A 25,955-nucleotide genomic window follows, 5' to 3' on the forward strand; every position below is an offset into this window, starting at 1 on the left:
TGAGATCCACCCTCCATGCACAACCCCTTCCCTTCCCCTCCCCCCCCACTTTAGTTGTTTTTAACTATAATTTAGGAATACTCGAGCTGCCCCGTGGCGCTTGGGGGCTCTGAAACACAGCGCTGACCACTGCGACCTGTGGCCTGTAGCAGACACACTGTCACTGGAGTGTGGGGCCCGTGGGTTGTGGGCAGGGCGGGGGGGTGGGGTAGTCTTTTCGTTCGTTCGTTTTTATCCTTTCTATTTAACGCTTCGTTTTTCCTCCCTGTTGTTTTTTTGTTTTTTTTTCCTAATTTATTTACCCCTCTGTCTCTCTCTTTTTTTTTTTTTTTTTTTTTTTTAATTAAAGAGCGAAACTTTTTATTACTTTGTAATTTAAAAAAACAAACAAAAAAAAAAACCTGAAGAACTTTGGGGGGGATTTTGTACTTTTTTCCTGTGTAAATATTGGACTTTTTTGAGCTTTATCGTGGTTGTTAATTTGAAGTAATAAAGTAGAAAATGATAAAGTGACACCAGCATCTGTGCTGCCTCCTTCTCATAGCAGGGCCTGGGCCCAGGGAAGCGCTGCCGTGCAGCCCACCGTGTTCTGACTTCCAGGAACGGTTGTGAGTGTGCAATTACTGGAAAAATGGAACTAAAAATAAATCGTCGTGCCTCAGGATAGGCACTGAAATGCAATGCGGGGCATCGCTTCTAGGGGATCCGAGTTGATCGCTGAAGGGCAGCAGGCCGGGACCCTTCCCTTGGTATAAAGCAGAGGAATTTGGGATTTGCGCTTTTCGCGTTTCAACCTGAAAACAAGCCGCGAAGGAGCAGCGTCGTTGGGCCGCGCTGCCCTTTTAAGAGCGGGGCGGTGACGTCATCTCCCCGCGCCCCGCCACCACCTCCTTCTCCGACTCCTCCTCCGACTCCTTCTCTAGGGACGGCGCATGCGCAGGTGGGGAGGGCCGAGCGGGGAGGGCCCGGCGTCGCCATGGGCTGGTGAGAGCCGCGCGCGCCCGCCTGCCCCAGCGCCGCTGCCGGCGCCCGCCCGCGGGGCAGCGGGGCAGGGCCCGAGCCCAGCGCCGGGCCGGGCCGAGCCTAGCCCCGCCCGCAGGTAAGCCGGGCCGGGGGAGGAGGGTGGCGGTACCGTGGGGTGCTCGAGGGAACCAGCAGCCCCCTCGCTGAGGCGGCCTCTGCCAACTGCGGGGCCTTGTGGGGCCTGTGCGCCCCACGCCGCTCACTCCCCTCAGTGCGGTGCTGCCCACACGGACACGCAGCCCCCGCGCTGCTGCTGGGTGTCACCTTCCTGTGTCGCCTCGCGTGGGGCTGTGCGGGGATCTGCCCTGCTCCGTGGGTGCTGTGTAGGTGTACGGGGAGGCTGTCAGTGCGTTCCTGTATCGCGTGTGGGTTGGGAGCCTGCTGGAGGTTGTGGTCGTCCTGTAAGGAGTGATTCAGGCTTGGCAGGCTGAAGGGATGGGGACGCTTGTGCGTGTCGCTGGGTTCTGGTGAGTGGTAATCCGGGAAAAGGGATGGAGTGGGTTTCAGACGGCTTTGTGAAAGCTCCTTGGAAGGTGGTGAAGCTGTCGGAAGGGGAGGAAGAGATGCGGGAGATGGAGAGGAGATAGCAAAGGAGAGAGCATTGTGAAGAAAGTTTGGAAACGTTCTTGCCACGTGTGGAGCTCGGTTGGAAGTAATCGTTGAAGAAGACAGGCTTCCTCCTGGAGAAGTGCTGAAGAGAAAAAGATAAGAGGTGATCAGTGGCAGAACAGCATCTGCAGAGGAAATAGAAATGTTTTGTCCTGAGAAACTGTGGTGCTCCATCCCTGGAGGTTCAAGGCCAGGTTGGATGGGGCCTTGGGCAGCCTAAGCTGATGGTGTGTGGCTGGGTGGGGTTTGAGGTCCCTTTCAGTTCAAACCATTTAATAACTCTATGGAATGTCTGTTTCCTATTCTGTTCTAAGTAGGCAACAATCAATGAAACTTTAACCGAGCATACATCCTGCTAACAAAGACTTGACTTTTGTTTGACACAGTAGTTACCTATTCCGCTGAACTTGTGTTGCTGGAATTTCTCCTGGAGTCCAAGAGCTAAGCATTCTTCCTAAAAGGGACCAGAAATCTCTTTAGATACATTCCTGCTGTTCAGATCCATTATATTGAAGATTTGTATTTGTGCAGTAGTTTGGGGAAATTCACATTTTCAGGATGCTACTGACACTAAACACTAGGGCTTAAAGGAGTGGTGCGATGATGATGATGATGATGAAGCTGTCTGCTTCAGGTGTCCTCAGGAGTATGGGATGCTTGTGTGTCCACTCTGGTCCAGTGGAGGAGCTTTTAAGTACTTAACACTATGGTCCAGAAGTGGTGTATGTGCTGTTCTTACTTCTTCCCAAACTCTCTGGGGTTTGCTTTCTTGTGGAAGGAGAACAGTTTGTTGCCAAGATGTTACATCCTCCCAGAACATGCAGGGCTCTGAAGGCTGTTTGAAAGTGATAAGGAGAATTAAAACACTCAGTTAAAGTAACTGTAAAATATGATACTGCTTAGACTGGAAGCATCTTTTGAAAGTGTTTTTTCTTTTTTTTTTTTTATTGTGAACTAATTTAGGGGGGAGCAACTGTTCATGTTCATGTTTTCAGCACAGCAACCCTCAGGGTGTTTTTGGAGGTGAAATATTTTCAGTGAAGGCTGTGAGCTCTAACCACCTTCCAGGAGCCTCTCTTGCTAGCCATCCTCCTCCTGAGGATAAGAACTTGCTCCCAGCAAGGTTGTCTCTGGTCTTTGACAATCAGCTCAGCCTCTGAGGGGTTTTTTGTTTGTGATAGTGTAAGTGAAATATCTGGGAATGCAACAGAACAAACCATTTTCAGGGAAAATGCAGCATGTGGGCAAGCTGCCCAGGAGCCTTGCTGCACCTGGGTGTCACCAGATCCTTAAAGCCCCCAAGGGACATAATTTACAGGAAATTCTAGAAGGAAATACCTTACGTGTTCTACCTGCAGCACTGAATGTCACTTAACCCATTGGGTAAGTGCATATTTGTCTCCCCATCCTCAAGTCTGTCTCTGGATTGAAAGGATGGAGATGCTGCTGTTATCATCTTACAGCCACAGTGTGTGGGATTCTGGTTACACTGGAAGGATCAGCTGTTTGAGGACACTGGATAATGGAGAGTGACCAGGAGCAGAGAGAGATGGCATCACAGTTTCAGCTTGCCTTTTCTAAACTGAAAGCATTCTTCCCTCCTTGGCTGTGTCGTGCATCTGGCGCCTTATACAGTATGTGGCAAAACAAAAACAAAGCCCTCTGTGGTTCAGCAAAGAAAATGCCACACGTTACCTAGAGTGGCAATGAAGCCTTGAGAAGGAGATGAGATGAAGTAATGCCTTAAAAGTTGACCTTGCCATGCCACTGTTCCTTCCCAAGGCTGTAAAACATGCCGTGATGATATCAGACGCCGCAGAGCTGATAGCTCGGGAGCCTGCAGTTGTCTGCTCATCTCCAGCACACATACAGCCTAAGCAGTAGTGATGAAAGTACCTTTCTCTCTCCAGGTCACTTAAAATGAGATGGAAGAGAGTTCTTCTCTTAATGGCACACCGTATCTCATCCCTTTGTGGCTGTTTTGTTGGGGAAGAGTGGTTAGAGTTGGGTGAAGATGCTGGCAGCTAATTGCTCTAAGACAGCTGGGAGTGGCCCCTCTCAGGCTGACTTTCAGACTCTCCCCTGTTCCATTATCTCTGTGATGGCACTGATTTTATGGCAGAGCTTTAAGGCGTTATTCATAGACAAGGGCTGCTCTGGAAGTAATGCCTCCTGTTTTATGATGTTGGCCCATGACATCAGAGGTGAATGTGAAGTTTGAACCTTCCCATCAGTATTTTGTTACGTTTTGTTGCTATGTGACAGAGGGCAGCAGAGGGGCAATCTGACCAAACGGTGTCTGATGTGGAAGTACCTATGAAGCAGAGGTGTGTCACTAAATTCCTCCATGTGGAAAAAATGGCACCTCTCGACGCTCATTGATGCTTGCTGAACACTGATGTGACCAAACAGTGGACGTGAGCACAGTGTGGTGGTAAGTGGTACATTTCAGCAGTGGTGACAGCCATGCATATCACATCAGGTGTCTCAATCAGCTCGTTTGTGCAAATCGTCAGATTGCAACCAGGGAGCTGTGTATGGAGCTGAAGATGTGGCCCTCGGTGGTAAAGTAGTGTGCACTGTGCACTGTCTTTTGGGATAGGAGAGGGGAGATCCTGCTGAATTTTCTGGAACCCAGACAAACCATGAGCTCTGATCACTACATCACGACACTGACTGAGCAGAAAGCTCAAACTTGCAGAGTTAACCAGAGAAGAAGACAACCTTTCTCTTGCAACACCATAATGCCAGGCTCCATGCCTGTTTAAAGACTGTGGAGCACACTGCCATGTCTTGGCTGGTCTGATGTGCAGCGCCCGCCATATAGTTCAGACTTCCATCTGTTTGTGCTGATGAAAGATGGGCTGCGTGGGCAACATTTTCCTAGCAGCATTGCCATCATGGCAGCTGTGAAACAGTGGGTCACCTCAGTTGGTGCAGGTTTTTATGAGTGCATCATGCAGGCTCTTGGTCATCACTGCTGAAGACATGTGGCTAATGGTGGTGACTGTTGAAAAATACTGTTTTGTAGCAGCCTTCAGAAGAGGCCAGGCAAGGGTGTTCCCACTCCTGTTTCTACTCACTGTGCTTTTGGCATCAGGTTGGTTTCTTTCCCTAGAGATCACTTTCTGCTTCTGAGCTTCCAGAGGTAACTTCTGTGTAAAGGAAATGTTGTGTCTGGGTTCTCTCCTTATATAGGGCTTTGCCTCTTTCTGTGGGAAGGAGCTCTTCCTCCTCACCTGGGAGTCCAGGAATACAGAGCTCCTATTTCTGCTTTTAGAAGTCTGATCTGTTGAATCTTTGTTTTTCTTGGTGGAGTAACAGGGGACAAGAAGAATGTACCTGGGACAAAACCAGAGTAGTGATGCTTCACAGAGTAACTGTATACCCTGTAGCAGTGTCAAGACTCGTCTTTTGTACCTCAGCACTTTGAAATGGGGAAGGATGAAGGCAAGCAGTGGTGGCATAAGTTCTGATTTGACTTTGTTCTTGAGATTTTGGGAGATGAAAGGCAAACTTCCTCTGTGGCACCGGAAGCAAGTGTTTGCAACACATCCTTTCTCTCGCTGCCTCTTTCCCCTTTGCCAATTGCAGAACGTATCTCTAGTCTTCATATGTTTCTCTCCTGGGAGCAGAGGGCTGGACTGGTTGATGTGAAGCAGAGCTGTGAGAAACATGGCAAAGGGATGCAGTGCATGGCCCTAGTCTCAAAGGGCAATTGGAAGGATGAGAGCATCCCTTCTCCTCTCCTCTCTCCTCTTTTCTCTCTTCTGCCTGTCTCCTTCCGAAAAAGGGACTGGATGTTGGATGCTGACCTATTACAATGTGGGTCAATCAGCTAAAAAAGAAAAAAAGAGGAGGAGGGTGGAGAGGGGGGGAGGGCTGCATGAGTACAGCGAGACAACAGAAATTAATAGAGCAGAAAAAAACTCTGGAAAGAAGAGTGGCGGCTCGGGGTAAAAGGGTTTTGTTGTTGATTCTGAGTTTTAAATGGGTGCTGTGGAGGGGAAGCAGCACTGCGTTAGGGTGGGTTAGCTAAATGGAGGGGTGGTAGGAGCTAGGAGCAGCCTGAATCTGGACTCAGTTATCCTTCCTGGGGCCTTTCCAATTCAGGATATTCTGTGATTCTCTTAAAACGAGAGAAGAAGTTGCACAGGCTTGCTGAAAGTTGTGTGTGTGTGTGTGTGCTGTACACTCCTGCTTGTACTCAGGTGTGGGATTGTCTCTTAGATATGGCACAGGGTAGGTGCACCTTTACCTGGACAACCAGAGCCTTCCTGGATGCCCAGCTCCAGCACCTGCCTTCTGCTGCTCCCCACATGCTGATTTGACCTCACTGCTGCTCTTCTCTCAGTATGAACAGCACATCCCTCTCCTAGCTGAGCGCAGCACGGCTCATGTCAGGATGGTGTTACATGCATGGGTACGAGGTATGTGATGCTTAGCAACTTTCAGGAGCTTGAGGTTATGAAGGTTTTGTCAGGTGTGTGTAGTAACATGTAAATAAGTCACACTAGTTGAAATTGCATGGCTGGTCGCATACTTAGCTCACAGATTGTTTCAGGAGTGTGATTGGAGAGCTTAAAAACACACCGTTGAGGCCTTTTTATGTCTTGTAGCTAACTATAGTAGATGCCACCCCAGAAAGCAAAAGCAATTTAAGATGTAATAAATTCAAAAGCATTTGATTTTCTTTTATTGCTATCACTGGTTTGATCTGCACCAGGGGCTCTGGCACTCTGTGGCATTGTTTAGTCCTGCCTTCCTTCTTGCTTTCTCTACCCTTTGTTAGATCAGCTGGCTATGCTGTGCCTTTGGGGGTTGAAAAGAAGTTAAATCAATTACAAATTTGCAGTATATACCTGGCACAATGGAAGGAGCCGATCCCAGTTGGCAATTCTGGGCATTCTTATAATTAAAATAGTCTAAAATAAACCTCGAACCATTTTGTCATGCATTCTTGTACTCCTTCCAAATGTAGGGGACATTGTGAAAACCGCAAAGCTCCTGCTTCACTGATGCCAAGCTTTTTCCCCGTGGTCTAATAAAAGCAGAAAGTTCTGACTTGAAATCAATCTGCACAATGGTAAGTGTGGGGTCAGGTGTAAGGAGGAGCAGCTCCTCACCTCACAGCCATCCAGGAGGGCCTTGCAGCCAGGTTGGGTTTGTTTCTTAGCTTGTCCAGTATAACAGACGGAGGCTGAGCGGTTAAGGCTCTTTCCCGGGATAGCTTTGTGTATTGTTCTTTGCTCTCTCAGCAGTTCAGAAATGAAATACTTTCAGCCTCAGAGGAGATGATCTATTTTAAAAGCGCAGATTGTGTTTGCAGATGGCAGGGAGCAGCTTCGGAGCGCTGCCATTCACTCCTGGTGTCCCACTGTCAGCTGTACTGCACTTCAGAGCATGCAGGAATTTGGGGACCCAGTGCTGCAAGCACCACTTCCCTTCTCTTGTACAGTGTCAGGAGTGGGCTTGGTGTATTTATGGCTGTTTATCTTGATGTAGAAACAGCTCCTCCTCACTGCTAACATTTTCCATGCGTTGATGCAAGCCAAAAATGAAGTTTTTTTTGTTTCCACTTGCGCCAGATTCCTTCTGTTTACTGTTCCGAGTTTATTTTTGGTGGAAGAAGCTGCCGTGTTAGTGTTAGGGACAGAAGGTCTCTGTTTCCAAAAGACACAGGGATGGCAATCTGTTTCTGATGGAGAACAACTGCGCTGCTGTTCTCCTGTGGCCGTGGGCCTTATGGGCGCAGCCAGCGAGCGGCAGAACCGCTCTTGTGCAGCATGGAGCCCCTTCCCTGTAAGGGTCTTGGTAATGCTGTTTGGCATCCCAGGATAGCTATCTTGTATAATTAGCCCATGGTTTTCTTTTTTTTTGTTGTTTCTTTTTCTCACTCTGAGAGCAGAGTCTGGTACTCCTAAAGTGTGGACCTCTTTACTGGAGGTCCAGAGGTGTTTACTGGAGGTGTTCCAGAACCATGTGGATGTGGCGCTGAGGGACATGGTTAGTGGGCATGGTGGGGAAGGGTTGGCAGACTGGATGATCTTAGAGAACCTTTATAATTCTACCCAGACAGACTTTCCGAGTACGGTCCAGTTTCCAGCACACAGTGCTTTTCCTGGTTACGCATTCTCCTGCTCCTTTACAATGTGTTGTATTGCAGGTTACCTCCGGGGGGAGCAAGGTAGTAAGTTGGAGATGGGAAAGCTTCAGAGGGAAATCCAGAGAGGGGGGAGTAAGGGTGCAAGTAACTTTACTGTCCCTTATAAATGGAAGCAATGACCTGGAGGAGAAAACAGGATGTGATAGAATAACGAGGAATTCTTCCAGAGACTTCTCAAGGAACTGAAGGCTTAAGTCTGGGAGCAGGGAGTTGAGTTGCCCTCTCCCACCTGGGGCAGTGAGCAAGGCTTTATGGCCACTTGGGCTTGCTCATGTGGGTACCGTGGGCAAAACCGGATGGGGCCCTGGGCAGCCTGGTCTAGTATTAAATGGGGAGGTTGATGGCCCTGCATGTGGCAGGGGGTTGGAGATTCATGATCCTTGAGGTCCCTTCCAACCCTGGCCATTCCGTGATTCTGTGAAGGTTATGTGGCACTGAGGGACGTGGTTAGTGGGCATGGTGGTGATGGGCTGATTGGTGGCTGGTGGTGATGGCTGATTGAGCTAGATGATCCTAAAGGTATTTTCCAGATTTTATTATTCTCTCCTATGAAACTTATAATGCGTCGGATTCCCAGTGCAATACAAAATGAATTGATGTAGGTTTCTAAATGCCCCTATAATTTGCCATATGGTAATGTCATTGGATCGGTACCTCACAGTACTGGGAGCTCTGTGGGCAGAGAACAAAAAGATGGTTGTCCCGTGTAGCTTAAAATGCATGAGAAACAACAGCAAAGATAGAGCCAGCTGGGAGGAGCACACAGAAAGAGATTACATCCAGTAGGCTGACCAGAGCAGGGCTGCTGCCTAACTGTCGTGGCAGAGTGGAAGAAAGGGGAAAATGCAGGAGAACTGGAGATAGCTTTGTAGGTGTTGGACCTTTTCCCCAGGCACTACGGGAAGCAGGTGGTGTGGTAGGGGTGATGCTGTGGTGGAGGTGGGTGTCCTCTTACAGAATCACAGAATCATTTGAGTTGGAATGGGCCTTTAAAGTCATCTAGTGCAACTCTCCTGCAGTGAAGAGGGATACTTACAGGTAGATCAGGTGCTGAGAGCCCCTCCAGCCTGGCCCTGGATGTGTCCAGGGACGGGGCATCCACTATTACTTTGGGCAACCTGTGCCAGTGCCTCACTACCCTGATTAGAAGGGATAATTTGGACATGCGTGTTAATTTTGGATGTTCAGGAATGCAGCTTTCCTTCGTGTTTCACTAGGAAGGGGAATGAGCTGAAGGTTATAATCAAGAAGTAGTGCTGACCCATGCAAATGTGTCCTGAGGATGCCCTGAGGATAAGGGGTGCTCTCAGATCAGTGGGTTGGGGCAGGGGAACAGAAGTAGAGTCCCACTGAAGAAACCGTGCATGTTTTGTTTCAAACACAGTGCTGGAAAGAGTTACTGGTTGCAATGACTGTGAATTAAAGGGGATTAAGCAAGGAACAGTGCATAATAATTCAATTAAAGACAGTTGGTGTACAATCACAAGAGGGCAGTATTAAGGTTATGTATACAATCTGAACTTGCAAACGCCCTTGCTTCTGAATGCTTAACCCTTGTTGCTGTTTCAGCTTCTTGTAAAAGAGGGAAGTGCAGAGAAGCAGAGCTATTCCCTTTCAGTTCCCTGTTCTGACGATGTGCCCAGTGTTGTATTTGGGGCTGCGCTGTTGGTGTGGCTTGAATAAGAGTGGAGCTCCACGTCCTGCCCCTCCTGCAACTTTATGTGCAGCTATGGAAATCTGGAACTTAGAACAGGAATATTTTGGAGTGACTGGGAAGAGCTAAGAAAACCAAATTTGACAATTATCTTACGAATTAAACCACAGCAGTTGTGCACTCTTAAAAAAAAGGGCATGCCTAAAATTATTAGGAGGTTGTCAGGAGGCAATATGATGCTGTTTCCCTTGGTAATAGTGTCTTTGCTACGACGACAGCAAAAGCAGCTCTTACGGTTCAAAGAGCCAATGGCAGTCTGCTTGTGATCTTGGTTTAAGTGGATTATCTTCCTCCAACCCAGAGGTCACATTAGAGCCTCCTTATGACCAAACTGAAAATAATAGCTGCTTTAGAACTTGGACCTGTAAGAATTTGTTCCATTGAATGAGAGCAGCTTTTCACCCATAGGTAATGCTGCTTTGTAATCTTGCATATATGCGTTGTTCTGGGTGTGTTTTCATGGGTCAGCTGGCTTTTAAACACCAATCAGGCTAAATTCACATCACGGAGAAAATGATGCTAAGTTATCAGAGTTAGTGATAGGCTGACTAAGTATACCATGCCATATGGTGTTTGATAAAAGCATCACTTTCATGCTCTTTCTCCTAGCCAGGAGAGCTTTCAGTGTATATCCTTCCAACGCAAGCTCTTTGGGCTGCATGTTGCTTTCAGAATGGCATTAGGAGAGGTAGGGATTGCTTGTGGAAGGGATGGGGATGCTTTCCTGCCCTCCTTGCCTTGTGAATGTGGTGCTCATCTTGTTCTTACATGTTCTTGTTGCAGGTGGGGGATGACAGCTGTGTTGTGAGTGGAAAACAGGTTCCTGAGTACCGTGTGGTCTGTTGTATTGTATATAAGGGGTGGCAGAGGCAGGCTTACTAGGTGCTGTTCATAAAGCATGAGCAGGCAAAGCACTGTTACTGTTGTGCTCCCAAGTCCTTCCAGCTGAGTTCAGTTGCTGTTGCTTCTCTTTCATGGCAGGTCCTGACTCTCGGGCAGTTCTTCGGCAATCCCAGGTGGATCCTCACACTGAAAGGCACCATGATGGTGATGAGTGATGTCACCGCAGCCCCCAGACTGGGGTCAGCTGCCACCACGCCAGCTGTGGCTCCCAATTTCTCCTGGTTGCCAGAGGATGGCAGCCCCACAGCTGTGGAGCAACCGATATTCCTTATGACCACTGCTGCTCAGGCCATCTCAGGTTTCTTTGTATGGACAGCTTTGCTCATCACCTGCCATCAGGTAAAACCCTGTCACTGCTATTTCTGACTCTCTCCCTTTCCCCGCATGGTGGAATACGTGATACTTTGCAAATCTCTGCCAGGTACAGCTATGTTATGGAGGGCTGTGGACTCTGAAGCGGTACGAGGACCTCTTTTTTGGGGTTCTGATGCATTACTTATGCTGGTCAAGCTTTTGTATGAAGGCCTTTTTCTGCCCAGGTTCTGTAGTCTGACTGGTGAGGAAACGAACTCTTTACAGCCAGCAGGTGCAGAACATTTGGCCTTCTCTTGAGAGTTTGCAGAAAGGTGCATTCTCTCAAGCTTTCCTTTCCCAGGTCCTGTAGCTGTAGCTAGCCATTTTGTTGTTGTGTCAGCTGCTAGCTAAATGATCCTGGTCATCTGTTGTTTGACATACCTCCCTTTGATCTACTGTGCCAATGGATTCCCCAGGCTGAACTCTGCTGCGGAAAGGAGTAGCAGGAAACATTTTGTTTTAATTTTTCTCCCCTCCCCTCATTTCAGGGTAGGTGCCCTGGGAGCCAGAACAACTCGAATGCTTCATCCTGTTCTGTACCTCTCTCTTATGCGGTTGTCATGTGAACTGAAAAACAGTGGGGAAACACAAGCCCTGTTATTTATCAACCTGTGCTTTGTACCTGTTGGTCAATAGATTCCAGAGTGATGACTGAGGCCTAGGAAACTACAGCCTGTTGATGGCGTACAGGGGGTAGTGAAGCTCAAAAGTGGATTAGTCACTGATGAATAAGAAAGAGTAACACCTGCAGTTTCACCAGCTTGGGTAACAACTGCAAGTGCTGTGGGTCTTCCTGTTTCGGGGCAGAAATTGATCACCTACCAAGGGTAGGAAGAAAATCTTTACTGTGCAGTGTAGCGTTGTGTAGTTAGGCATTGATGCCCTTCTCTAAAGAAAAAATGGCTCCAGGTTCAGTGCTGGAGAGACTCTGTTGACTGAAGCATGCTGTTGTCCTGTTGCAGGAAAGCAGTTCCTGTCTAAAGTGCTCTCGTAGGCACATGGATTGCAGGGCTCTTGTGACATCCCAAGGGCAAAGCTTGGAGTCATGTGAACCCGGGTATCAGCTGTCTCTGTGCTGGGTGAGGTGTGTCACTGGGATTGTCACAAGGAAAAAATATCACTAAGTTAGCATCAGTTTATTTTCAACCTGTTCTTGACAGGAAATGAGGTTTTTGGGAAATCCTTGCGGGCTGGGGAGAGGGAAGAAATGTATTTTGAACCCTTCTGACTGAACCTGGCCAAGAGGCAGAGAGATATGAAAGGAGTTAACTTCCTCTCCCTCACAAGAGGAAAATGAGGTCATCAACGTGTGCTTTATTAGACCCCGTAGAATCTGCACAGCACATCCATATCATGTGCACACCCATTTGGAGGGCGAAGCTGCAAACAAATGCTTGTGTTACTGCAGGCAGCCAAATCAGCCAGTCATGAGGCAGATACATAACAAACAAGGTGCTATTAATTCCAGCAGCTTGATTAGGGTTGCTGTGCAAAGGCCTGGCCTCTGGAGAACGTGCCCTCTGCTGCCTCCATGGCCTGTAGAGTACCTGCAACACAAGCTGAAGCTCCTGCTGTGCTATTAGGCCATTCCAGGAGTGGTGCTCATCTTCAGAGTATGCCTGTGGTGGAGTCACCAACCCTGGAGGTTGCCAGGATACATGTAGATGCAGCACAGAGACATGGTTTGGTGGGTGTGGTGGGGATAGGTTGATGTTTAGACCAGATGACCTTAGTGGTCTATTCCAACCTTAATGATTCTGTGATTCTGAATAACTTTTCCACCAGGTGAGTGTCTTGTGAAAAATGCAGCTTCGTTGTGGGATTTAGGAATGGCCAAAAAACTGTGGGCAGTGAGAATGAGGAGGGTAAGGACATTGAACTGCCCTCAGCCTATGACTTTGGGGGGATTGGCATGTGCATAGGCAGCCAGGCAAAGTGAGTGGTGTGGCTGTGTGCGTCCTTGGAGCGCAGCCCAGTGCTTGGCACGGTGCTCCCTTGGTGGCTGAGGCTTCGTGGCCATGCTGTCACAGATGTGCTGCGTGGCAGTTTTTGAGCAGATGGGCTGTGGCTCGTTGCCTCTGCGCTGTTGCGAAGGGCACTCGCAGGTTGTTTCAGGTGAAAGTCTTAAAAACATCCAAAACTGCCTGGAGAGTGAGCGTGTTCACTGTGAGAGTGTGCTTCTCTGTTCAGAGAAAAGGAACCTGCAGTGTTGTCAATCTTAGGTGCTTAAAAGAGGATAAGAGGAACGTGAGATTGGCAACAGGAAAAAAAATGATGAACAAAAGAAGAAGGGAAAGGTGATGATAATAATGGTGTGATCACTCCCGACGAGAAGCTAAGTTAGAAATGCTTCCGCTTCGTTTTCCTCCTCCTGTCCTTTCTCCACGAACTAAGGGATGCTGTATGAATGCCATAAGATAACAGCATTTTTGTTAATGCTTATCACCTTGAGGTTTCTTTAGACAACCAAGAGTTGTTTTACTGGATTTGTTTTCCCACTTGGCTCGCCAGTTCCACTTCCTCCTCTCAACTGCGCATGCTGCTGACCCTGGTTTCCCTCTCCATCTTCCCAGATCTACATGCACCTTCGCTGCTATAGCTGCCCAAATGAACAGCGCTACATCGTTCGGATCCTCTTCATTGTGCCCATTTACGCTTTCGACTCATGGCTCAGTCTCCTGTTCTTCACCAATGACCAGTACTATGTTTACTTTGGCACAGTGCGGGACTGCTATGAAGGTAAGGAGGGCTCAGACACAGTGGGGGAGGTGGGAAGTCTCTACCATGAGAGAACTGTTGCTGCTGGTTGGGAACAAGGAGATGCATCTACATCTTCTGCTGAGATGCAGTCTTATGGCTGTTTGGTTGACCAGGGCTTGCTCAGTGGTTGAAAAATGACACCTCGTCAATTCCTGGACTTGGAGCACAACAAGATACATTGAGCTTTCCCTCTTGTGTTCTGCAGACACAAAGTTTGGGATTTTTCCTGGTTCTTTGCTTCAGGAAGGTATAAAGCAAAAAATGCGGGTGCTTAAAGCAAGGGATTGATTGGTTCCTAGCTCTTAGAACAGCCCTTAGTAACCAGATGCTTGCTTTGAACTGTTTGCTAGTGAAGTATTCCTGTTGTCTCACCTTATGGCCCCTTGTGTGATGGCACAGCCTCCGTGTGCTGGTGTTATTGAGGGGTGAAATGCTTCGTAGTCCTGCAGGAGAGGATGAGTTAGTGATGCTTTCATTTTTGGTCGTCAGCTGCAGATGATACCACTAACGTTTTATGTGAGAAAAACAGTTACTCTGCAATAAACACTATCTAAACATCTATCTCATCCAAAAAAGAACCTTCTGCCCACCCACAGGAGAGAATGCATTCTGGCAGCATGCTTTTGAGGGCAGTTTATTACCATACCTGCATTAAATCGTTTTAGTGAGATCTGCATTGCAGAGAGGTGCCCCTGACCACGAACAAGTTAATCAGCTCAAAGGACCAGTGGCCCTCCTTCACATCCATGTCAGTGCCCTGAGACACAGCAGCAGCAGCAGATGGCAAACGTGTGCACACAATTCAGAAGGCAGCTTTGTTTGGGCCTGTTGTTTTCTTTTTTTTTGTTGTTCCTCCCTACTTCCCCACCCTGTGTGCATGTGTAGGTCTAGCAGGAAGCCTGCTGTGCTGCAAAACTCCTCTCCTAGCAACAGCCATTATCCCTCTGCCTTGCACAGGGAGTTTGCAAACATCAGAGCCTCTGCTCAGGAGGCAGCCCACGCTCCAGAGCTCACCGATTTCCTCGGCATGTTGTGCTGTGTGAAGGGACTGCAGGTAGAGGTGAAAGCACATTCAGCCACCAAGTTCTCCATTGCTTTCTGTGGGGACTGCTTTGAAGCTGTCTCTTTGTTCTCTCCTCCCTTTGCCATTCTCCTCCTCACTTATTATTTTTTTTTTACAAAGACTCTATGTTGGGAACTGTTGGGTTAGAAAACTCTGTTAGGGAATCGCAGAAGACCCTTCTGATACATTCTGACATCTATCTTGGGCCATTTATGGGCTTCATTTCTTAGTGTGTGTTAGGAAGAGCGTGGTTTGGTGTTCTTTCCATGTGACTCCAGCAACCAGGTTTGTACAGAAAGCAGTATCACTGACATGAGTAGATTTTTTTTTTGTTACACCAGTGATGTGAATACATCTGGTGAATGCAGATCAGGAATGGGAGAACAGTTGTTTTGCTACTGCAGTTAGCTTTGATAATTAGCATTTGTTTCTTTTTGGGGTGGAGGGGCAGATTCTTCTCCCACCTCAACTTTTTGTTTATTTCCTCTTCTGTGGAATGGGCAGCTGGTATTGTAATGACCACATCAGAGGGCAGGGGTCACTGGAGGGTAATAGGAAAAGCTCTGCTTTTCTTCCTCTGAGTGGTTGGAGCTGTCACCCAAGCTGCAGGAAAATTGCAGGCAAAAGAGCTTACCGCAGTTATTTAAATAACTTTTCCATGTTTGGTGTTTTCTTTCCTAATTATGGCTTTTTAGAGTCATTGCACTGTGAACATACCTAACTCTGGTCAGTAACTAAGATTACAGATGGAATAGCAATTTCCCAGTTACATAAGTGGAAGCAGGTATACCACAAGCTTTTATGTGCTGCGGCATTCTTGCCAGCTAGGCACATCTAGAAGCCATTAATATAATGTTTGGAGGCTGAGCATTTTGGGCAGTGTTGAGTTACCTCTTTTCTAGGACACAGCTTGGATGCTTGTAGAACAAATTAGAGTCCGTGCTGGCAGTGAACTGTGGAAGTTCTTCCAGGTGGTAAAATAGACTTGAGGTCTAATAACTGGTTACTTGGTGAGGTCAGGTTCTCAGCACAGTATATTAGGCTTCTGTTCTTATTCCAAGGTCCCTTGAGACTTCCATTTCCATCCCAAATTGTTTTGGTTTTGTATTATGTCAGTGCCAGAGGCCCAAACCAGGATTTTAGTAATGGCATTCTGGGGAATGTCTTGGAATGGAATATCATAGAAAATAAAGTTGAGAGAAGTGTTGTCTGATCCAATAGTGATTATGAGAAGTGAAGAGAGTGGCAGCCAAGACTTGTGGAAGCTGACTTCATGCACAGTTAAATGGTTTTGGATCCCTTGAAAAGGAAACGGGTCAGTAATTATGATAAGAGTCCTCTCCACTGTGTCTTCATCTCGTTTTATGTGTATCAGCTCAGCTGAGCATTGAGAAGAATTGAAGTGAAGCAGAGTATTAGTGATCAGTCTGAGAAGGCTCTTCCTCATCTGTACCAACTTGCTGAGGGAGGCAGGACAGAAGTGAGTACACAAGAAGTTTCAGCTTTCTGAGGAAATGAGGCACAAAGCCTGTTTGTAGAAAATATCCACCAGACATGAAAACAAAGTTTCACTCATTGGTGGAAACACTTTCTCCAACTTTTAGGTCTACAGTGCATCACTTCGGAGATAGTGCTCATCACTTCAAAGGGCAAAAGTAGGAGATATGGTTGATGAATCAGAAATAACTTTTCCATATGATTTAATATTAGTGTAATGTCCTGGAATAATGCACAGGAACTATGCAAAGAGTGACATCTTACAGCTGCCAAGTAAAACAGGCTGACCACAGTTTTAAATGGTCCTGTGACCCTTTTGGCATGAGGAGTAGATCTGGCCTGGGACCTTGGCCAAACTCCAGTTCAGACAGTCTTGTGAATGCTGAGGTAGGGAGTTAAATGCAGTGAAAACAAACTGGAGTGCTTTAAGAGGAAAGATGCTGCATAAGCAGTCCCTGCTGATGTTTGGTCTGTTGCCTGCTTTCGGTCCTTGCACCTGTTTTGATGTTGGTTGTCATTTTACTCTCATTGATGTCTTTGCAGCCTTTGTAATATACAACTTTCTCAGCCTCTGCTATGAGTACTTGGGAGGGGAGAGCTCCATTATGTCTGAGATCAGAGGGAAACCAATCGAGTGAGTATTTATTCTGCTTGCAGCACAGTGTGCTAATCCTTCTGTGCCAGTCTACTGTGTGTCTATCCCTGTCCCTAAAAACTATGTTAGGTGGCAAATGCCTGCTGGGTCTGGGCAGGATGGCTAGTGATGATTTACCATTATCTTGCTGCAAGACAGGTCAAGCTGATCGTGTCCTCTTAGGCTCGTTGGATTGATTCACAGCTTTTCTGAACACCTGCCTGCTCCTTTGTTCCTTATCTTCCTTTCTCCTCCTCTCTATCTTCCCTCTCTTCCGTTGGTTGTGCGCGCTTCCTTTGGGGTCTGCTTTTTTCCCTGCTGCTCAGCTTAAAATAAATTGTAAAAAAGTTTGGAGTATGAAGTCAGAATGTTGTTCTAAATATGTCTCTGAAAGAGGCTGTGATTGTAACTGTAGTCATGACTGGAGAAATCATAGTCCTGTGACTGCTACAGAGGAGGCAGGCAGAGAGAGTAGAAATCTTGTGCTCAGGCCCAGATCTGGCTTCTAATCCTTGCAATCTGTTGTTGGTTCTTTCAGGTCCAGCTGCGTATATGGGACTTGCTGCCTGTGGGGAAAGACCTATTCAATTGGATTCCTGAGGTTCTGCAAACAGGTATGAGCTGAAGGAGCTGTGCTGTCCTCCAGAATTGAATGAATTGTGTGGCAAGGTGGCAGTGTTGCCTTTTTGCTGCTGAACTTTGAGGTGTGTGTTCCTTTTAGAGGATTTATAACATGATTTTGAGACAGGCTGCTGAGACAGTGTTGGTTTTTTTTTTTTTTTGAGATGCGTTAACATTTTCTACTTAACCCCAAATTAAGAAGGCCTAGCAAAAGACAGGGTTTATCTCCTGGATCTGATGTTAGCACTGGGATTTCCTCTTCCGTTTTGGGATTACAGAGGTCCCAGCTTTGAGAAATTGATGGCTGTGTTGTGTTGCAGACACCCAATAGTTGTGTAACAACCTCCCAAATCCATGCTACTGTCTGTACTGACAGTGCTACTGTCATGGCTAGGAGTAGAGGAGGGGGTGGAGGTTAAGCACAATACAGTGATTTTTAGGAGGAACCAAGTATTGCTCACCATGTCTGTCTGCTGAATTGGGTATGTTGAGGGGGAGGGAACAAGAGAGATCTAAACCATGATATAGCCCTTGTCTGCTCATCAGGTCAGTCACCTCTGGCTGCCTTGAAACAGCAGGTGAGTTTTAAGGCCTTGTTCACTGACCAAAATTATCACACGAGGTTTCTCTGGAGACAACATGAAGCACGTCTGATGCTTTGAAAGGACTCAGTTCACTGTCATTTCAATCTCTGGGGCTAGATCTCTGCCCTTCCTTCTTCTCCACATTGTGCCCCCATCATCTATGTCTTAGCAGCATGGAGAAACATCAAAGGTACAATGCAGGCTCATAGTAACATCCAGATTGGCCTTTATGAAAGGAACACATCTTTCTTTTCTATGTACTGTTTGCCTGTTTTGTATTCTGCTCTCATGCCTTCCTTGTTTTCTTCCCTGAACTGTTCCCTGTATGCTGCTTCTCTTGTTGCTCTTCATTTGTACACCCCATTTTGATCCCACGCATTAGCTAATCTTTTTGCTTCTAATAATGTTAACATTTGCCTTTTAAACATGTCATAAGAAGGCATTACACCCATCAAGATGAAGGAGTGCTGAAGGGAGAATTTCCCTTAAACTTCTTGTTTCTCATGTCCTGCAGCCTCTGGCAAGTATCAATGTGGGTTGCACATGAGTGTGTTTGGAAAGTTTGGGTTTTTTTTTTCCCCCACTACAATGAAAATTAGAAGCACTTTTTCTTAGGCATTTTGCTGGCTTCTGCAAATCTTTAGCTTATTTGTTAACTCTGGCTTAGGTGGACATTTTGCTCTTGCTTTGCTGTTATCTGGCAGCAGTTCTTCTAGTCAGGCCAGCCCTTTGCATACAGCCAACTCTGCTGTGGGGGCTGTGAGTGAAGTGTCTTGCAAAGTGATGTGCTAAGTACTTCCGTGCTTCTTGGCTCAAGCTTACATGTTGCCTTGGTGAGAGGTTTTTGACACCAAGACTCACTTTCTGGTACTTCTAGACTTCCAGGATTGGTGAGTGAGATCTTCCAAGGCAAATTCCTGGAGAGGAGAGGGACACAGAGCAGATCTCAATGCTAATCTATGCAGGATCCCACCAGTGTGATAATCAGGAAGAGAAGTGTGCTGGAACAAGCACCTTGCCCATCTTACTCTGGCCCTCAGCATCTCTAGTGCTGCCTCCCACCTCCTCCACCTGTATTTTCTGCTTTTCCCAGTCCCTTTAGTCGTGAGGGTGTCTGTGTACTGCAACCACTCCTTTCCATCCCCTCTCTCCACCCCAAGCTGTTCTCAGACAGGTGCCTGGTGGGGGTCAGTCGGTCTGCACACATTGCCTGAGATCCTGCAGCAGTCTGCTGGTTTGTTGGTGGCTGTGATGTAAAATCTGGACAGATCATTTCCTTAAAAATTGTCCCCATCGAGGTTGTTAGCTGGATCTGTGTCTGGTGACCCTCACAGCTGGGTCACACACAATCCACGTGCTTCCCGTATGCCATAGCATCTTCTGGGGAAGCATCTAAAAATAAAACACGATGGTTTGGATTGCAGAGAAATGGTTAAGCCATCTGCAGATTGGAAGGAGGGGAAGCTCAGAGGACAGAGCTGTTTACCAATTAGCCTGACCTTTTCCAGTTCACATCTTTACAGTGACTCACTAACTGGCATGTGCTGGGGTTTTTAATCTCCTTGAAGTCTTATGACCACTAACAAATTGCATTGTATCCAGAGCAATCATTCCTCTTTGGTTTTGCCTTCTTTCTGTGCACAGTCCTCCCTGCATGCATGCAGGTCAGCACCTGCCCAGGCTGTTCCAGCCTTCTTTGGGGAGATACAAGTGATCTTTTAGGTTCGTGACCCTGTGCTCTTTTAAGACCTCAGCGTTCGACTTCCCTCTTTCCAGAAGGATGGAGGTTGTGCTGGCTTTGAGAGAGAGTTCCTCTTGGAAGCTGTGCTTTATACCTGTAGTGCCTATGGATAGAGCAGATCCCAAGTGCCTTAGAGTCTTTCCATCCTGTACAAGCAAATAGCACACATACTTCCTCTGAATCTCCTGTCTCCTCTTGGGTGCTTCAGTCCTCAAGCACAATTGATTAGCAAGTGTCAGACTCCTTGTTGGGGCTGGATTGCATTGCCTTGCATGGCAGGTCACTGTCCACTAGATGCTTGTTTGAATGGTGGCCTCTTTCACCTCCTGCCTTCTCATTCCCCTTCTCTTATTCCTGTAGGCTACCCTGCAATTCTGTGTGGTGAAGCCCCTCATGGCAATCAGCACGGTCATCCTTCAGGCCTTTGACAAATACCAGGATGGTGACTTTGAGTAAGTATTTTTGGCTAGAATGGAGGTTTCAGTTTCCCTTTCTCTGCTGAGCCTTGGGAAAAGATGTGGGGGGATGTACATAAACTGAATTTGTACGTGAGAGGAGAGGGCAGAGGTAAGCCTGCTGGTTTCAGGTTTTCTTCTGCTCTAGTTTGGGGGAGAGAATGGGACAGTGAGGCAGGAAGGAAATTAGAGTCCTGGTGCTCCCCAGTGATGGTGGCAAAGGGAAAGGGCTTTCAGGGCTTTCAGGTGTTTGTATGTTTGCTCTCTTCAGTGTAACCAGCGGCTACCTCTACGTGACGATCATCTACAACATCTCTGTCAGCCTGGCACTGTATGCCCTCTTCCTTTTCTACTTTGCCACACGTGAGCTTCTGAGTCCCTACAGCCCAGTCCTCAAGTTCTTCATGGTGAAATCTGTCATCTTCCTCTCCTTCTGGCAAGGTGAGCTGCTTTTCCCTTCACTTTATAGCCACAAAGAGCTCTGTGCAGGGACTCAGATGCTCGAATTGATAGAGCGGATGATTAATAGTCCAAATGTCTGTCTGCTTTTTCGTTTTTTTTTATTGTTGTATTTGTTTTGTAACCTTTTCTTGCTTTTTCTAGGGAGAGCTGATTTGCATTTCAATCATAAAGCGTGAGGTGCCGAGGTTTTATCTGCGTGCTGCATTTTATTGATTAAAGTGGCACATCTAAAAATCTTTTTAGTGCTCTGTATACAAAACTGTAGTGGCTTATCTGTGATTCTTGTGCTAGCTGAATGCAACGTGTGCTGCTGCAGAAACACTACTACATATTGATGTTTGTGAAGGACATTCAGAATATGTACACATCATGATGCAGACGCCACATCAGAGAGGCTAAATTCCACCTCAGCTTAATGCTTCTTACTAACAGGTTGTAAGCATTTCCCTATTCAGTGCCCTACTTTGGTTTACCGAGTTGCACTTCAAAGGCTAATTGAGTATGAACTTAGATGGAATTTAGGCTGTTGGAGTTTGGCCCATCCTCCCTGTGCATAGACAGACTAATAAGCTGTCTAGTTTATCATGTTGAGCCATCTGGTCACAAGCTTTCTGTCTTCTCTGGAATTCTTCAGCCACCTGGTATATGGACAGGGGAAAATATCCTTCTTACAACTGAGTGTCACGCTTCTGTTGCACGTTTACGTGAGGTTATTCCTTTGTTTAGGGATGCTTCTGGCCATCTTGGAAAAGTGTGGTGCCATCCCCAAAATCCACTCTGCCAACGTGTCTGTGGGTGAAGGCACGGTAGCTGCTGGATATCAGGACTTCATCATTTGTGTGGAGATGTTCTTTGCAGCCATTGCCTTGCGCCATGCCTTCACATACAAGGTGTATGCGGACAAGAGACTTGATGCACAAGGTAAGAAAAATGCCAGTGCACATGGCCTGTCTGCTTGGTAGCAAGACTGGGTGGAGACTGATCCCTCTGGGATCCAGCACATTGATATGACTCTCAACCTACATGCTTGAAAAACATCACATCCCCTCCTCCGTGGTGTCTGAGCCGATGCGTTGTGCAACAGTTCGGCAGGCCAGAAACCTTTCCTGAATTGCATTGTTCCCTTTTCAGTTCCCTAGTATGCCACCCATGATAGCTTGTTGCAGACCTCCAGGGTGGCATGAAGTTGCATCCTTTCAATAGAGTGGGTTTGTCCTTCTTCCTCTCTCCCCAAAGGGGAACTCCATTGCTCCGGATTGTGCAATAGTCTGGAGGCAGGAGGGACAAGGCCTGAAACAGGCTCTGTTTTGACTCCAGCGCAGGAGGATGAGGCTGTGCTTTAGCAATATGTTTTGCCTGGAGGAGGAGGATCTTCTTGTAATGATTTTGAAGGTGGAGCTGTTAGAAATCTTATTCTGGGGAAGATAGAGGTGGAAGTTGTTGGGGAAATGGGGCTTTTGGTTCCCCAAATAAAGGTATTCCTTCCTGTTAGGGGTGGATGGGAGTCTGCGCTGAGCTGCAGGAAGACAGCAGCCCTGGGGAAGTGTTCATGTAGATAATCCCTCCATCCCAGCTGCCCCCAGAGGTTTAGAAAGAGCAGTGGCTAGAGCTAGGAGAGGTGAGACCTGTGTGTGATGAAGGGGTAGATTGCTGTCCTGTACAATGGGGATGATGCGGTGGTGGGTCTTGTTCAGTTCTTGTTATTTCCTCTCTCTTTTTCTCTCTGTCTCTCCATCTCTCCCCTCCCCCTTTTTTCTCTCCCTTGCTTTGGCCACTGGTCCCTGATGCAGCCGTTCCATCATATGGGCCATACGGTAGGTGCAGCATGCTCTGTGTGTTTGTCTCAGTTGGTTTTAACTGGGATATGCTGTTCTGTCCTGGTTCCCAGCCTGCCTGCTACCTGCCCTGTCCCTTGCTCCCCTTCCTGGAGATCTGTAATCTGACTGCCTCACACAGCTGCTTTAGGGTTGTCTGGATACACTGTAAAAGAGCCCTTGACAGTGGCGTAACACATCGTTAGAGCATTCGTGTTGGGCCTGTATGAAACATTTCTCCCTGAAAAACTGAGCAGGCTCTCAAAGGAGCTGGTTTGCTCCCTCTCAGCCAGTTTCCCTTCTCTCATGAATGCTACAGCTAATCAGCATGCCTTGGTCGCTGAGAGAGCTCATCCTCAGAGCTGAGCAGAGCCAGAGGCCCATGCTGGAAGCGGAACTTAGAGGCTGGGGGAAATGGCAGCTCCTAGAAAAATGCCTAGCACTTGGTTGGGACTGGCTTCAACTGCTGCATCCTTTGCTGTGACACCCTCCAGCTGTGGTTCTGCCTTGTACTGCCCGTTCCCCTCCTTTATTTCCTGTGTTCTCCTCTCCCCTTTTATGATTTCTTTCCTGTGGGTGCTTTTATGCCACCCATTTCCAGTGAGTGGGAATGGCAAATACCATTTCTTTGACATTTTTAGAAGTTTCTTGAGCTTTTATACTTCCAAAAGCCTTTACAGAAGCACCTCCTTACCTGGCTGTCTCTGTCACACCCCTGAGCCAGCTCAGGTCATACATGGGGAGGTTGTTGCTGTACATCCCATTCTCATGGCCCCTATTTGCTGCTGAGGTGGATTCGCTCAGACTTTGGGAGCACTCCTGATAAAACTTGGCACCGTTTATTTGTGTGGCATTTCTTCAGCTGCTGCTTAAGGAATTCTGTAAAGTAATTTCTGCAGGACCTAGGAGCGCATGTTCCCTGTTCTTCCCTTCATGTTAAGGCATATGGGAGAAAGCAGTGATACTCTTCACCTCTTCCTCCCTGTCACACCCCAACAGGTCGTTGTGCTCCCATGAAGAGCATCTCCAGCAGCCTCAAGGAGACCATGAACCCCCATGACATCGTCCAAGATGCGATCCACAACTTCTCCCCAGCCTACCAGCAGTACACCCAGCAGTCAACGCTGGAGCACGGCCCCCCCTGGCGCAATGGCAGTCACGTCATCTCACGCTCCCACAGCTGCTCGGGGGCCCGTGACAATGAGAAGACCCTCTTGCTGAGCTCTGATGATGAGTTCTAGGAGGGAAAACTGCCAGCACAAGCTATCGTTTTCCCTCCTTTGTTGCTTTTAATTTCTTTTTTTAATTTATTGAAGCAGAAACAAGCAAGTCATATCACCTCTTAGTGCAGATTGCAGAAGTGGGCATTTCCCATTAGCTTTTGTGGGTACAGACGCAACGAGTGGAATGGAATTAGGGGAATGGCCAAGACTTGCTTCTCAAGCCCATTCCTTACAGCAGCAATTGACTGGAATTAACTGAAGCAAAGTTCCACTGTCTGGGGCTCTGCCTCCCACACCTGCTCAGCTTGATGTGGCGTGTGACTGGCCAGAGCCTGGAATCGTGGCCAGAAATGTTTTGTTTTCAACTGGACGACCTGACTGCTTTGAATTCCTCTTCCTGAATGATTGATGTAGGCACAGCTTGTACCCCCAGCTCCCCGGTACTAATGTCTCTGTGATCCTTGGGAAATGGGATTAGGATGCAGTGATAAGCATTCCTGAGGGCCAGACTGGAGATTGGACCCTCTGTAGCCATTGCAGTGAATATTTAGTATGGAACATCTTCTCTCACCCCTCTTAAGCGCTGCTTGTGAGGGCCTATATTTGAGTGAGTGTAGGGGAAGAGAGCAGGACTGTCATCTTGTTCTGCCCTCTCTGTTCCTGTCAAAGCTGCCTGCTGGAGCTCAGCAGGGCTGGAATTATTATCTCACAAGGGCAGAGTTTTCTATCACCAGGTGATCTCCCCTGCGTTCCTGGGGCAAGATGCTGCCTGGAGCATCTGTCTCCTGCTAACCAGCATTGACTGACTGTGACAGGTGGTAGAAGTCCGTACAGCTCTGGCTCTTTCATCACTCTTGGGGAAAGGAGCATTTGTGAACACTAAGATGTTCTTTCCTCTTGTTCCCTGCCCCCTACCAACAGTGCTGCCTCTCTCAGAGTTGTGGATTGTACCAGCAGCTGTCAGTGCAGGTCCCAGCCCAGGTGTCTTGCAGGTTGCCTCCCCTGCAAGCTGCACAAGTTTTGCCCTTTGACTGGAGTATCTGGGAAGGGAAGAACCTTTCCAGATTGCCCCTTGTTGCTCTGCTAGAAGAAGCAGGGTCTGATGTACTGCCCAGAGTTCACCTTTCTTCCTGTATCCTGATCGCTGCACTTGTTCATTCTGTTCCTCACACAAGCGATGGTGAGCAAAGAGCTCCTTGTTTCCTCAGCACTGCTACCAGGTCAGGAGCAGCACGCCCTGCAACACCAGGAAGTTGGCTCCTGCTTTTCCTAACTGCTTCAGTAGGCACATAGATACTATCTACCAGGCTTTTTGTGGGCTTGGTATAAAACTCCTCATCCCGTAAGCCACTTGGAAAGCAGGACTGAAGTTTGAGCTTTCTCTCCATCTTCTGTGGCTTTGATTAATAGGTTTTTTAGCGTGGGATATTTATTTTAAATTTCCCCTCTCTTTTAGAGGACAAAATCCCTTCCTCCCTTCCATTGCATTTGCAGGCCTCGATGATGTCCCAGTGTCACTTAACCAATGCTCATCCCCAGCATTTGTTGCATTGGATGGCCGAGATCTGAAATCTCAGAAATTGCCCTGTTGAGCCTGAAGATACTCCAGGCTTGGGGAAGCATTTTCTAAACATGATTTTAAAACGTATGCTGCATCTATATGCTGTGCATAGGATCTGGATATTCTCAAAGCTCCCTGTATGTAGAGGTTTAAAGTATAACTCTGTTGCACTAGCTGCCTTTGGAGAAGCCTGGAGAAGAGCTAGCGCCCAGATAACAGCCAGCTGCCATGCATTATAATTTTATATATATATTTTTATAACACTAAGCAAAACCATCTCTGAGCTTCCTGCACTCCCCTGCAATAGGCCAGCACCAGGACAAGGATCGGCTCTGAAGACACTCTGGTTTGGAGGAGCAAATCCCTAACCTGAAGACCCAGAGCTTGAGACCGATTGCATCTCTTGCTCTCTCAAGCAGTTCTGCTTGTGGTAGCCTGAGGCCAGGAGTAGGTCCTCAGAGCTGCTCACTCTCTTTCCCTCCTCGCCCTTCCTTTTTGTCTACCATGTAACATACCCACGGGATTTGTTTATTATTTTTTCCATGTAGAGTAGTTCTTTGTATATAAACAACTGAAAAGGAAAAAAAAAAAGTATGATAAATAAGACAGAGCCACCTAGTTTTGTACCTATTGTGTTTAACTGATGTGAGCTCAGCGACAAGCCGCTCTCTCTATTTTGGTCTTTGTGAAGTTATACTCTGCAGAAATGAGCAAATATGACGACAAATAAAAATATAGAGATAATATAGATTGTACTTCAGCTGCCTCTGT

The 25,955-nt window shown here is 47.3% G+C and overlaps 1 protein-coding gene across 2 annotated transcripts; it reads left to right on the plus strand.

Annotated features, from left to right (window-relative positions):
- Positions 1-1,039: 1,039 nt before the first annotated feature.
- TMEM184B (transmembrane protein 184B) lies at positions 1,040-25,939 on the plus strand. 2 transcript variants are annotated; one of them, XM_042889681.1, is made up of 10 exons: positions 1,040-1,099; positions 10,494-10,754; positions 13,343-13,508; positions 16,633-16,723; positions 17,262-17,337; positions 20,030-20,121; positions 20,396-20,565; positions 21,313-21,507; positions 22,377-22,400; positions 23,400-25,939. In XM_042889681.1, the coding sequence occupies exons 2-10, from the start codon at positions 10,554-10,556 to the stop codon at positions 23,639-23,641; spliced, it is 1,257 nt and encodes a 418-aa protein (XP_042745615.1). In that variant the 5' UTR covers positions 1,040-1,099; positions 10,494-10,553; the 3' UTR covers positions 23,642-25,939. The 2 variants fall into 2 exon arrangements, with proteins under 2 accessions (XP_042745615.1, XP_042745616.1); XM_042889682.1 differs by lacking the exon at positions 22,377-22,400.
- Positions 25,940-25,955: the final 16 nt, after the last annotated feature.

Source organism: Lagopus leucura, unplaced genomic scaffold (genome assembly GCF_019238085.1).
Source record: "Lagopus leucura isolate 7727_CA_CO unplaced genomic scaffold, USGS_WTPT01 Super-Scaffold_100159, whole genome shotgun sequence".
NCBI classification, from domain to species: Eukaryota; Metazoa; Chordata; class Aves; order Galliformes; family Phasianidae; genus Lagopus; species Lagopus leucura.